We start from the raw sequence: 13,456 nt of genomic DNA on the forward strand, positions 1-13,456 counted from the left end.
CCACTCCGGGCACTTCCCCAGCCTAAGGGGTAGCCACTCCAAAACGCACAAGTAGAAAACCAGCTGCTCTTATCTGGATCCGGTGCCAAAGTCTGTGCTTGCAAAGCCCAACATGTCTGCTCTGTTCTGTCCTATTGTGTGCTTGTCATAGCTCCAAGCAGCAGCTGCCAGGCTCTTGGGACTTCCTTCCTTCTTGGCTTTATTAAACCTTTTGCAGTTACTGAGACGATCGCCTCTCCTCTGGCTTTGCCTTCTCTTCCTTTAGCACCTTCGCTATGTCGGCTCTTTGCTAGTTCTGCTATTTTTTCCGGCTTGAAATCCTTTTCCCAAGTTTCTTACTGATTTTGCCTTGGCTAACAAGTTAAGACTGAACTGCTTTCACATCCTGCTTTCCTCCCAGTGCCAGAAATAACCTCAGCCATTATATCACCCATGGGAGAATCATTTCTATTCATTTCGCCGGGGGATTTCCAACAGGCAGCTTTACAGAGACTTGCATAATTTGGCACCTTCCCAACTAATTTAAAACATGTTGATTATGGAGCACATTGAGCAGTGACAATAGGAGGGTCTAACGACTAAAACCCATATGGCAGGCTCCATTCTTGGGTGTTGAAGGGGAAGAGAAAACAAAAGTGAGCAAATATCATCATGGAGCGAGGAAAACACATTCATTGCTCCAGGTGTAACCCTCGGACGCATTTGTTTGGAGCTGTTGATGACACGAATTATGGTGTTGACAATAACCCACCTCTGTTGTGCTCCTTCGGTTTGCACACCACCGTTATCGGCGATTTCAGCTCATTTCTAGCAATTACAGCACCTTAGCTGCAACGATTGCCAACGTCACATAGCAGCCTACTAAAACAGCCGCTTGCTAAGTTTGCCATGTTTGAGTGGCAATAGTCTATCCAGATTATGCCCGTTAATTATTGAATGCCAAAGTAATGTACAGGTTATGCTTAATCACAACACATCAGGAAATATAAAGTGCCAGCTATGCCATTAGCCCAGGGGCTGTATGCATCCTGGAAGCTTTATGGTGCACATTATACAACAATTAGCAGAGGGTAGGTTGCACGTGTTAACACAGCTTGCATCCGCAGGTTTTATTTGGATGCATTCTAGATAGGCACTTATAACCCTTGTACGTGGGTCCTGCCATTGCGCGCTATGGAACATGGCTCACATCTGTCACCCAGCCTTGCCCTGGGGGAGAAACGTGTGCGGTGGAGTGTTTTGTGGTGTTTTCTAAAGGTGCACGCACTGCTGCGGGCTGATGGCAGAGAAGGTAAAGTCATAGCAACATGCCCGCATTTAGAGCAGAAGGTGGAAGGCTGGGGATAATCCCCCTCCCTACAGTCCCAAGGGCTCTGTTGGACTGTTCCTTACAATTGAAACTGCTTAGTTTTAACATGGTAGCAGTATTCATTTGGATTCAATCCCCCTTTTCTAAAAGGGATGGCAGATAATGAGAATTACCCAGCTCTCATGAGCTCTGCTGGCTTTGCTGTAGGAACTGGCCATTTCCTTAGACCTGCAAGGGTCTTTGCCAGAGCCGACCAGGCCACACTGGGGCCTTCTCAGCGACAGAACCTGGATGGTCTGAGCTGGTTAAAGACAGTCCTCTGGGACGTGAGCCACCATCTGACCTGGCTGCATCTGCAGTTCACGTCGTCCTGGAACCTGCTTGGGTCTGCCACGCTATGGGTACAAATGGGTAGGGAGTGTACTGGTCCTACTGGCTGGCGGGAGTGTACTGGTCCTGCTGGCTGGCAGGCTTCGTAGAGGGTTGGCTACTACTCTTCTGTTTGCCACCAGCTGTGCTCTAAGTGATGGTGGGTGGGCACTTAAACCAGCTATAAATCAAAATGCCTGGACCTGCAGGTCATCTCCTACTGAGTCAAGTCACGCAGTGCACGGCCCCGGACACCAGCGGGAGACCGACCTCCGACCTGACGTCTAGGAGCAGGGTGACTAAGACTTGCAGTGGCCTGGGGAGGTCCCGTCAGGCAGTGTCGGAGGTTTTGGCACCGTCCTCAGTCCGATGAGTGATCATTTTGGACGTGTGCTCCATGAGCCTGCATCTTAGGTCTGGCAGCTTTGGAGCTGAAGTCATCCCAAACGAACAGCCCAGGGATTTATTCCACTCATTATGAAGCACACAGAGTTCCAGATGGACCCCAAGCTCTTATAAATCAAGATAAATATGTGTTGACCCAACCACCCTCCCACCCGCTTCCCCTCGCAAGCACTGCTCCGAGGCTGGCTCTCGCAGGCGGGAAGAGCCTCTCCGTTCACTACCAGCATCCCGGACACCAAGATCCTTTGCAGCACCGTGGGCTGGTCGTGGGCCAGGAACACACCACAATGTCCAAGGAACAGATACAGGAGAAATGGCAGCTCAGCCCATCTCAGCTGAACCCCTTGGCTTCAGACTATTTTCTGGGTTTATAGTAGAGCATTAAGGAAGAAGCCGAGTAGGTCACTGTCTCACCCTACATCCATCCTCAGGGTCCCTGTGCAGCTTTGCTATCCCATCCCATCTGCCTGCAAGCTGCATTTTCCCACTAGAGCACCCACCACCTCCCTCGCTCACTCCTGAATCCCTTGCGACACCGGAGGGCAGCGTGGGTGAGGCAGCCATGCCACCAGCTCCCGGCTCTGTCTGCCGGGAGCATCAGAACTGCCACCGACTGGGGCAGAGCATCTTGCCTAGTCTCCTGCATCACATGGGGGCAGGGAGCAGAGGCTGGAAGGGAGAGTGACCTGGGGCTGAGCAGGGTTTTCTCCCCTGTTCCTCTCTCCCTTGCAGCCTCCAGCACTGAAGGTCCGATTCAGAGGCCGTGCCCCTCGCTCCCGTGCTCAATAGTGACCGATGCCCCTTTCCTCCAGGCACATGTCCAACCCCTTGGTGACTGGCTGAACTGTCAGCTCCCACCACATCTGGTGGCAACGAGTCCCACGCTGTTAATGCCACGTGGCACGAAAAAGAACGGCCTTTGTTAGCTGTAAACTTACCACCTACTTGTTTCATGCTGTGACCCCTCCTCCTTGTGTTGTGAGGGACGGTCAAGAATAAAAGCCTCTTGACTTTCCCTTCACCATTTAGTATTTTGCAAACCCTTCTCATGTCCCCCCCTCAGCCTCTCTTTTTTAAACGGGATAGGCCTGGTCTCTCCCCATCCTAACTCCCCCTCCCCTCCATTATTTCATACCAAAGGAAGCCGAAGAAGGAAAAAAAACAAGCCTAATGGGGCATAAATAGGTCACAGCTCCACTCATTTGAAAGCAGTTTGTCTGGAGTCATATGACCATTTGGGTGGTTAACTGATATTTGGGCTTGGAAAGCTTGAAAAAATGTGGATGCAGGACTTTCCAACCCACAAAAACATCCTCCTCCAGGCACCTCCGTTGTCCCGAGCCTTTATAAACACAGCCTGCTCTCCCTAAATATATCCAATGGGACATAACGTTGTTGGGGAGGGGAAGGATTTTCCCTTTGACTGTTCCAAGCTCTTCTTAAAAGGAAACCTTTCAAATGACTCAGGCGGCGCTGGCTTTTCAACACAGTGCTATTGAACCGGCTTTTCTCCTGTGGCATGTTTCCATGTTGACACGGCTGGGGAATGCGATGGTGCTGGAGAGACAAGATCTATGCCTTTCTGTGAGCTTCACACCATTTCAGTCCCGGCGCGCCGGCTTTTCATCGCCAGCCGCAAGCTTCAAGCTGAATCATGTCAAACCCACTGCAACGTGACAGTGAACAAACAGGAAGGCCCTGATGGTGTAATTAAAGGCACGTGGCTTGAGGAGTAAAACCAGATGCATTCGATTTGGTCTCGTATAATTGCAGCCTGGGCTCCGCGGCCTTTCCGTTCTTTGCACGGAGCCTCACGCTTTTCACATTGCAGAGACTTCTCCCGAGTTACCGCCCTGGATTTCTCATCCCTAGCTGAGAAACAAAGCCAAAGAAACTCCACAAAAGCAGGCTGATGGAGTCCCTTCGCTTCCTTCCAGGGGCGGCCATGTGTCTTGTAGCACGCTCAGAGACACGGCCCAGGGTGCTCTGGGGAAGGACTCGCTGCTGGAAAGCTCAGCTCTCCACTGTGTGTAAAAGCAAGCAGGGAAGGGCTGGTGGCTCCCGGACCGCGTGGCTGGTGCTTGGCACCCAAACTCATGCAGGCCACACACCTTTGTGACAATCTGTGCTGTGAGCACGGTAAGATTTCAGAGCGAGCACTGCTTCCAACCCGCAGGGGCCCATGGGGGCAGAGCAAGGTTCAGTTTTCTCCTGGTCTTATGTTTGCTTTGTAGGTGTCTACAGAGCTAGAAACGTTGTCACCCCAGGGACCCAACACTCCTTGCAAACTACAGCATTAAACCCTCAGTCCCGTGGGACGGTGGCTTCATCCCCTTGACGCAGATGGGCAAAAAGAGACATAGAGGCTGGGGCGGACCCAAGCCTGCGCAGACACAGATCCCAACACCAGCGCTTATTTCATCACAGGACTGAGTTTAAATCACTGAAGTCAAGGGATGGCTTCCTGCTTGTTGTCTGGCACGTGCTCAATTAGCTTTCTGAATTGGGGCCACAGAGGCCTCCACTCTTTCTCCAACCTCTAGCTCCTTCCAGTCACTGCCAGGTACAGGGTTTATCACAGATCAGGCTTCCCTTTGAAGATCAGGCTGAACACAACCCAGTAATTTATTTTGATGTATTTTGTGCCACGTGTGGAATGGCAGAAGTGAGGTCGGCACACAGTAGCAGGCTCCAGAAACTTGGGACCTGGCTTAGACCCCACAGTTCTTGATCTTGTCCTCAGAACCGCACTGAGATGATCGCCTACCTCAAAGACCAGCTTCAAGAGATGAAGGCCAAAACAGACATGGAGAGCCGCTACATAAAGAAGAACACGGAGCTCCAGGTCTTCCAGACCCAGAAGAAATGCGGCGATGTGGAGAACGACCTGTACAGTGAGATCGAGGTAAGTGCAACCCTTCGGTTGGTCCATAGAGCACCTCCAGCTAGTCAGGAAGGAGCCGGCCAAGTGGGGCCTGCCTGACCTCGACGTTCAGCCACCGGAGAGCCAAGAGGCGTTTTGCAGTGCAGTGGAAATGCCCCCTCCCTCTGACCGGACCCTGTGCTTCCCGGAGCAGAGTGCAGCTTTTCCAGCTGGGATCCTGCCGAAACCGCTCGGGAAAAGGATTCCCCACGCTGATTATATGCACAGGGTCCCGAACCTTGTTTCCTAGGGCACCAGTGCAAGCCTGTGGCTGGTTTGGAGGAGAGGGGTCCTGCTGTGATGTGCTCCACCCCTCCACCACAGCATGACAACCCCCTGCTCCCACCCTTCATCACAATGAATCCCTTCACTTCTAGATCCAGGGAAGCCCTACACCACTTCTCCATACCCATGGCAGGGCCATCCCTCCACACCCACTGCCACCTCACCCTGGGAAGGCCACCAGCACGGGCTCTTTGGTACGTGGATACCACACATTCCTGTAGCCCCGTTGGCTTCTTGCTGGGAAACAAAACCCATCCCCATCAGTCGTGCGCACGGGTCCCCTGGGGAAAGACCTCTCGTTCACTTCAATCAGGAGTTTGTCGTCGGCTCTGCTTGGCTCTTGGCACCGTGTGCCCGTGCGCCTAGAGAGCCGCCGACCTGTTCGGTCTGGGTTGATCACAGATGCTGAGGACCAAAACCGACGAGGAGGTCAGAACCCACATGGAAATTGAAAACTTCCTCAAGGAGCAGCAGCTGGTGAGTAATTGAAATGATTGTAATTAGCCCTTAAAGCCACAGCTTAGACATGTCAGATCAGCGGATTCCCATGGCAGCAATTAGTGCCCAAAGAAACGCAGCTCGGCCCCATCTAGCCTTCTGGCAGCTTCAAGGCTGCTGCTGTTTTGCAAATACGTTACTGGTGTGTGACTGTAGCAGAGCACATCTTGCCCTTAAAAGATCACTAACACAGGTGACTGGATTTTGGATTGTTGTAAATTTGCAGAAATCAGAGTTCAGGGCAGAAGGAGTTTTGTCTGTCTGAATGGGATGGACCCTCCTGCCCCCATCACACGGGGTTTGGATAATTGGGCTTCCGCTTCCAGTAAAGCGCTTCCCTTGCAACCAGCACAGCCACAGAGCGAGGTCCAGATGCAGCAAGGTCCAGGGCAGTAAGTCCAGGTGACAGCTTCACAGGCCCGGGGGCTGCCAGGGGAAGCTGAGCACAGAATAGGCAAGGAAGGAAACTACAAATCTACGTCACTTGATTTCTGCTTCCTCCTGGTCTGTCTGTTAAGAAGAACCGCACCCCGCAGGGAGGATAACGGGCAATTAGCAGTAACTGCCAGGTGGGCTGCACGTACCTGTCGCATCCACGTGTCATTGTGGAGTCAGGAATAAATTTTCCCACCGTTGAAAGGGTCTTTCTTGCAACTAAAAGCCCATTGCCTTCAAATCCCATTAATAAGGTTAGTGTCTCCCATGTAACCTATTTAGAAAGACAGACACGGGGGGCTGAACTAGATGTGACCTCCAGAGGTCCCTTCCAGCCCCACTTCTCCATGATTCACTGATCACAGCAGGACATACATCAGCGTGTAAAGCAGGGACTGTTAGTCCCGTCAGGACACAAATCCATCCGAGGGCCCAGCTTAGTTCATGTCTTTGCACATTTTAGCAAAGGCAATGCTGCAGGAATGAACTCCCAATTCTCCGCCCCTTCAGGTTGGGGCACTGTCTGCAGGGGACCTAGCATTTGAGCATGTGATGGGTTGTCTGCGTAGAGACCTGCTGCCTTCATTCGTGGAGAAGTGGGGCCAAGGGGTTCAGTAGTCAGCAATGACACATTCAGAGCGACCAAATTGTTTTGCCCGATGGCTCTCTGACATGTAGTCAGCAGAAATGTTACAAGGGAAAGGATTGCCCAGGTGCAGGTGGGGATGTGTTTGGCCTCCCTAAGGCGGCAGAAGCTGAAGGCTCCTCGTTGAAGGAACTTCTGGGGACTCCGGTCAGTCGGGAATCCAGAGAGTTTAAAGCATCTAGCACCTCCCTCAGGTTACTTTTTCAGGCCAGCGATTGTGGTCATTGCCATGAAGCTTTATTGCAACTCTGAATGGAAGGAAGCGATCTGTGCGATTGCCCATGAGGGCGCCTGTCTATGAAACAGTCTGTGCCCTGCAACGTGATCCATGTCCTGAACTAGCTTGAACACCTCGTCCCCTGGGATCTCATCCCTGGAGGGCTTGGGGTACGTCCAGAAATTGGCTGCAAGGTCTAAAGAGGGTCACCTTTGTCACTGGGGACCTGGTGCCTCAGTTCTGCCCCCCGCAAAGGACGGGCTGTAGGGCACAGTTGTCAGGGTGAAGACGGGGTGGACGTTCTTCCGGGACCCGTGCCTGGGATGATGCCTGTACACAGGCAGTGGTTGCCAGACTGCCCGTCCGCAAGGCCACAAGAAGTGGTCTGTAGTGGGCTTAGGCATCACACCAAGCCCCAGAGCCTTCACAGTGTTTCCAATTGCGAGTCAGGTGAGCAGGACGCATGCTGGTCCACAGGAGCTTTTCCGTGGTCCAGGAGCTTGGGAGCTGCTGCACTGAGGTTCACCATGTATTCAACTAGTGCAGGGGCGGGCAATTATTTCGGGCAGAGGGCCGCTTACTGAGTTTTGGCAAGCCATCGAGAGCCACATGACAGGCAGCCAGGGGCAGGTAAATATTAAATTTTCTAAGTTTCTAGGGGCCCTGTGGGCCAGATGGGATGGCCTGGCGGGCTGCATCTGGCCCACAAGCTACATTTTGCCCGCCCCTGGACTAGTGTCTAGTGGTTTTCCATCATGTAGCGCCAAGGATGCAGGGCCCATATCCGCGCTCCCTCTACCCCCACCCCGTGGCTTGACTTGCAGAAGAGACCATCCTGCAGACAAGCAGGCCGATGGCCGGTCCACGCTAGTGCTGGCATCCCAGTCTTTGGAAGCCTTGGGACACGCAGAGGCATCCCTGTCTTGTGTAACTTGAGGCTGGGTACAGATGCTGCATTTGTCCCGGGACAAGCTGTGCCTGTGTTTGTCCTGGAGCAGAAACATCCCGGGATTGCCTTATACACGCTACCTCCTGGTGGGAAGGATGATGCGAGTGGCTGAAAGCACTGCCACGTTTCTGCCATTGATTCAATGATGTAATCCTGGGATAACTGTTCAGATGCACTCTGAGATGTCCTGGGACAAACTGTCAGCCCTTCCTATCCCCTGAACCTTTTCAGGGCTTGTCCCGGGACAGTGGACACCTGAACGACTGTGCTGCGTGGGACTAAAACGGTTTATCCCGGGAAAAATGCAACATCTGTTTGTAGCCAAAGAGTGACGTCAGGGACAGCGCAGATGACTAAGCTTCTGGTAGCCTGGGCCAACCTCGTTCCTGTGTGTCCTGCCACCAGGCTAAGTGCGGGCTTGTCTCCCACACAGAAGCTGGAAGAGAAGCTGGAGTACTGGATGGAGAAGTATGAGAAGGACACAGAAGCCAAACAGCAGGAGCTGAACGCTCTGAAAACCTCCAAGGCCAACAATTTAGCGATGCTGCAGGACCTCGCCCGGCAGGTAAGACGTCAGGAAGCTGCTCGGAGGGTTTCACTGCCCATTCTTCCCACAGACTGGGCCCTGGATCCTTCCCCAGCCTCGCTCTCTCCAGTCAAGCCAGCGAGGGAAGAGCCGAGGTGCCCTGAAGGCGCTGGAGAGAGCAGGCAGGTGAATGCAGGGGACAGCCACGGGGCTGAATCTCCTGGTCGCTGTGGGATGTTGGCCAAGGAATACCACTTGTTAGTTTTCCATGGCTATTTTGGACCCAGGGTACCTGAAGGGACTGAAGGGTCTCTGTGAGGGGCAGGGACAGACCTAACCCCCGCACTTGTGCCTCACCTGGGGAGACACAAAACGCCTTGGCAGGAAGGGGGTCACACGACATCCTCACGTGCTTGCACTGGGAACTACCAGCAGCCGGTGATGGGTAATGATGACTAAGTCACTGCCGTCCAGGTGCTACCGGGGAGCTGGAGAACACAAGTCCCCTCTGCTGTGACCTCCCTCCTTCTCCCACCCCATGCCCAGGAAACCCACAGCAGAGATAGTCCCCCCCAGCAGGCCCCCAAGCATTTGTCACGTCTCCAGTGAGGCGGCTTCCTGCCCACCCCTGCTCCATGGGGCCATGCGAGACGCCCCCACTGCAGCCTGAGAGCAGAGGCTGGAGACCGTGCGGGCGAGGGGAGGCTTCCAGTTAAAGCAGTGGCTCTCAGGGCCTCAGGATGCCGAGCGTGGCAACAAGCCACATTGCACTACGGATCTGGGGAAGGCTGAACGTGGAGAACCCAGGGAGACAGGCACGGTGCTGTCCAGGCCAGCCCTGGGGAGCCCTTGACGCATCCGGTGCACTTCCACAGTGCCGCCTGTTCGAGCAAGTCATCCTGGAAGACCGGGTGGAGAAGGAGGCGGCCAGGCAGAAGATGGAGAGGGACGCCCTGGAGCTCAAGAGTGTCTTGAAGGTAAGAGGGGAAGTCGGTGCTCCCCATGCTGCGCCGTGAGGCCCCATCGGTCAGGAACTGCTGCAAAGGGCTCTGCTCCGAGGGGCTTCGCAGGACTGTGCTCCATCCGTTCCCCCATCTCCGGTAGAACTGCCGCCTCGGTACCAGCCCTAGTGCGAGAGGGGACAAGAAAGGACTCCAAGAGAACGGGCTGCAGCTCCTAGGAGTCAGGCCAGGCCCTTGGTCCCTCAAGCTGTCTGCGCAGCTTGGGCGATGCCACCAAGGGTTTTCAGCGTAGTCCCTGTGAATGAGCCACGCCAGGGAGTGCACTCGTTGCCTTGGTGCCCAGGCCAGGCCCAAAGGAGCCCACGTGGCAACTGGGGGCAGTGGGTGCTTTAAAGCAGGTCCTGTGGAAACTGCTGGCAGTGAAGCCCCCCCGCCCTCCCACTACCCCCATCCCCGGCCATGGGCCTGATAAACGACCCGGAGCCTTCCCACTTGCACGCTCTTCCCTGGGCCCTGCTGAGGCTTTGCTCCAGGGAGCTTGCGTCTCCCGTGTGCATGGTTAAGTGGTAATTATTTGGGGAAAATGGGTGCATCCTCCTGGACGCCCTGCGGGAGGGGAGACGGTCACATTCTGGGCCTCTCCAGCTCGACGCCAGCTGGACGTGCAAAGCCCCGCCCTGCCATTACCATGTCATGAATGCACGTGCAATTGCACATCTAATTCCCACGTGCAGCTGCTGCAGCTCCGCATGCAATGGCACGCACCCGAGGCCAGCGAAGCAGCCGCACACGTAGGCACACATGCATGGGCACAGACAGCCGCACGCATGTGCACACAGGCACGTGGGCAGCCACAACTCAGGCGCGCTGCTGCACACAAGTACGTGACAGCCTGGCTCTAGGCACTGCATTACAAATAAAAGACTGTTTAAAGGTGACCTGGAAAACCGAAGCTAGAGCCCAACCCTGGTTTGCTTCCTTAAGATGGATAAAAAGGTAGGTTTGGCCAGTTCTATCACCAGGCACGTGGAGCACAGCTTGGCACTCGAACAGCCCCGGCCTTGCATGTGTCCCAGGAGACCCTCCCAGGCTGTTCGTGGCTCCCTGTGGCGATGGGAGGGCAGAGGAGAAGGCTGCCACACTCAGTGCTCACTCTTGTTCACCCCAGTGACAGCAGGGACCCTGCTCCCAGCACTGGGAGCGGGACATTCTCAAGGCCAGGCTGGGTTGGGTGCCGGCCAAGCCAGGCACAGTCATTTGCTGCCAGGAGGACATGGGCATCAGGCAGGAAGCTGCTGACTGCAGGTGTTGAGGGACAGCACAGCGGGGCTGCTTCTAGGCCCAGGCAGGTGCCTCTGCAGTCAGCTGCTGGGGAGGGACGGGCCCCGGGGCAGGGCTGGAGGGGTGAGGGCTCCGACAGCATCTCCTGCTCAGCACCCAGCTGGTGCTCAGCCTGAGCACACCCCCATGGAAAACCCCTACCCTGTTCATACCATCCTGTGCATGCGTGTGCACAGTGCTGTGCGTGTGCGCAGAGTGCTGTGTATGTGCAGTGTTGAACATCTTGATGGCAAAAAGCTACAAGAGCCACGGTTGTGGGCAGGGAAGTCTCTGCCTCCGAGTCTCAGACTAACCAGCTCCACCTCCTCCCAGCTGCAGGCCTGGTGGAGGGGCACGATGGTGCGCCGGAGCCTGGGCCCCTACAAGGTCATCGTCAAGAAGGCACCGGAGGGGAAGGCGAAGGGCAAAGACAAAGGGAAAAAGGAGGCCAGAGTGAAGAAGTGACAGCGACGTGGCCCCGCACCGGCTTTGGCTGCTGGTCCTGGAGGCCTCGGCTGAGATGGAAGAAAAGATTGCTGCTGTGCATGAGGAGGGAGAAATAAAGCATGGGCAGAGCTCAGTGCCAGGTTGGGTCGGGCTGTTGGGGGCAGCTTGTGTCCCTGGCAGAGGGGCCTGCGGCTGCTGCCCTGGGCGAGCAGGAGTTGCTGGCTGCCAGGCGGTTGGTGCCCGAGGGCGGTGGGAGCTGCGCCTGGGGGCTGAGGCAAGGACGTGCCGCTCAGTGCGCCTGTTGTTAAGCAAAGCCAGCCGGGCGGTCCCACGGGCAGTGAGACGCGCGGATGTCCCAGCACTTGTGCATCAGGAAGTTCCCCCGGCTGCCCCCGCATCTGCACTAGCAGCAGCGCCCAGCTGTCAGCACCGCTGCAGCCAGCGCTGTTGGGGCAGGGGCAGGCAGCGCAGGAACTGCATCCCCTCACGCCTGGGTGAACCGAAAGTCTGTCCTTGCAGGGAAGGGCACGGCCCAGAGAAGTGGTGCCCAACAGAGGGCATGGTCATGGGGAGGAGAGGGAGGGAACGGGCCCCAGGCAGCGCTGTTTCCCAGACAGCTGCACCCCCCCGAGTGCAGCGGGGCCTGGGGAGGGGAGGCAGGGAGAGCGGGAAGTCCTTGCATCTCTGCACGCCAGGGCCTGAGCCAGAGGCTTCCAGGACCCGCACGCCAACAGGCAGAGTGGGCTCTTCTGGCAGGCCGCTGTCCGAGCACTTCGTAACTGTGCCCAGCAAAACCCTCCCAGGTGCAAGTGGAAAAGCTATGGCCTGAAGGGGCTGGAGCCTGCCTCAGCCAGGCGACAACTTGCTGCCCGCCCTCTCCCTGCTGCAGCGCGGGCAGGGATTACCCCTGCTCAGTGCACGTCTGTGCCCCGGCTCCTGACTGCAGCAGGCGCTGCACGGCAGCCGCGGCTGTCGGGGCTGTAACAGCAACTCGCGCATGCAGCTGGCTGAGCCATTTCCTTGCAGGGCCAAGGTTTTCCTTGCCCGGGCTGTGCTGACAGGTAGCCGTTCCTGGTGCAGTTGGAGCGAAATCACTTGAGACACGTCATAGGGAGGTAGGGAAAAGTGCCCTTCTACCTCCCCAAAATAATTGAGCGCAGAAAAGCAACACCAGCTGCCATCTGAGGCCTGGCGCAGACTGGGGTTGGTGCCTTCGAGCAGTGGAGGGATTAAAAGGACTGAAAAATGGTTTCTAAAGAGATGCTCTGTGCTGGCCTCTCTCATCCAGGTCCCCCTTCCTCAGCCAGGTGCGAGTGCCCTCGTGAAGGCAGTTGTCGGTGGATGCTGCTGGTGCTGGTCCCGGGGTTATTCTGTCACCTTCCTTTCTGGGGCCAGGAGTCCGACTGGGCCTCCGGAGAGAAACCCACCGATACCGACCCCCGAAGTGCCTGCACGTTTCAAGGAGTCGGAGAAGCTTTACAAAGCCCAGCTCGGGAGGAAGCCCCTGCTCCTGCCCTAACAAGAATGAAGGACATCTGGTCCCAGGGGTGGCCAGTCTGTTGCTCTCCTCGGCTTTCGGGTCAAGAAGTAGAAGAGGAAGCTGGGGAACGCAAGGGGCCACACAACCGAGCTGCTGGTTCACAGGGAGATTTCTTCCTCCCCCGCAATGAGCTACAACCCGTGCACCTCCAGCCCTTCCCTGTGCCAGTTCCAGCTGCGAGTGCCTACCCAGCCCTGCGCGCCGTCATCAGTGCAGAGCCAACGGCAACCTGGCCTTCGACAATTTAAAGCCCTGCCCCGAGAGGCAGAGGAGTGAGATGGGGCATCACAAAGAGCAGCTGGCCCCAGTGGCAACGGAGGTGCTGCAGCCCCCGTCCTGGTCTGGCTGGAGGAGGGCGGGAGGACGCCCGGGCATCCGTTCTGCATCCTCGCTGGGGAAACGGAGAGGTTACGAGCCTTCGGGAACAGTGCGTTAGGGAGGCGAATGGAAGAGAAGAGGATGAAGGCCGAGGTGCCAGAGGAAGCCGTGTGCAATAGCCAGACAGAGACGATGGCCAACAGAGCGCGAAGGCCGCGAGGGCTGGTTGAGACGCAGGCTGGGCAGAGCCAAGCTGTGCTGGCGCGCGATGCTGAGGCTCCCCTCAGCCTCCAGCTCAGGCACTGCA

General features: G+C 56.1%; 1 protein-coding gene across 3 annotated transcripts in view; it reads left to right on the top strand.

Annotated features, from left to right (window-relative positions):
• Positions 1-11,427, top strand: part of IQCG (IQ motif containing G) — a 31,171-nt gene extending 19,744 nt beyond the window's left edge. For 2 of the 3 annotated variants that reach the window (XM_059731249.1, XM_006264164.4), the window contains 5 exons: positions 4,827-4,988; positions 5,694-5,768; positions 8,470-8,601; positions 9,438-9,539; positions 11,178-11,427. In XM_059731249.1, coding sequence (XP_059587232.1) covers positions 4,827-4,988; positions 5,694-5,768; positions 8,470-8,601; positions 9,438-9,539; positions 11,178-11,309 — 603 coding nt within the window. In that variant the 3' untranslated portion in view covers positions 11,310-11,427. The remainder of the gene's footprint in view (positions 1-4,826; positions 4,989-5,693; positions 5,769-8,469; positions 8,602-9,437; positions 9,540-11,177) is intronic. The other variant, XM_019495369.2, reaches the window with a different exon arrangement.
• The last annotated feature ends 2,029 nt before the right edge of the window (positions 11,428-13,456 follow it).

The sequence above is a fragment of the Alligator mississippiensis genome, chromosome 7 (genome assembly GCF_030867095.1).
Source record: "Alligator mississippiensis isolate rAllMis1 chromosome 7, rAllMis1, whole genome shotgun sequence".
Taxonomy (NCBI): domain Eukaryota; kingdom Metazoa; phylum Chordata; order Crocodylia; family Alligatoridae; genus Alligator; species Alligator mississippiensis.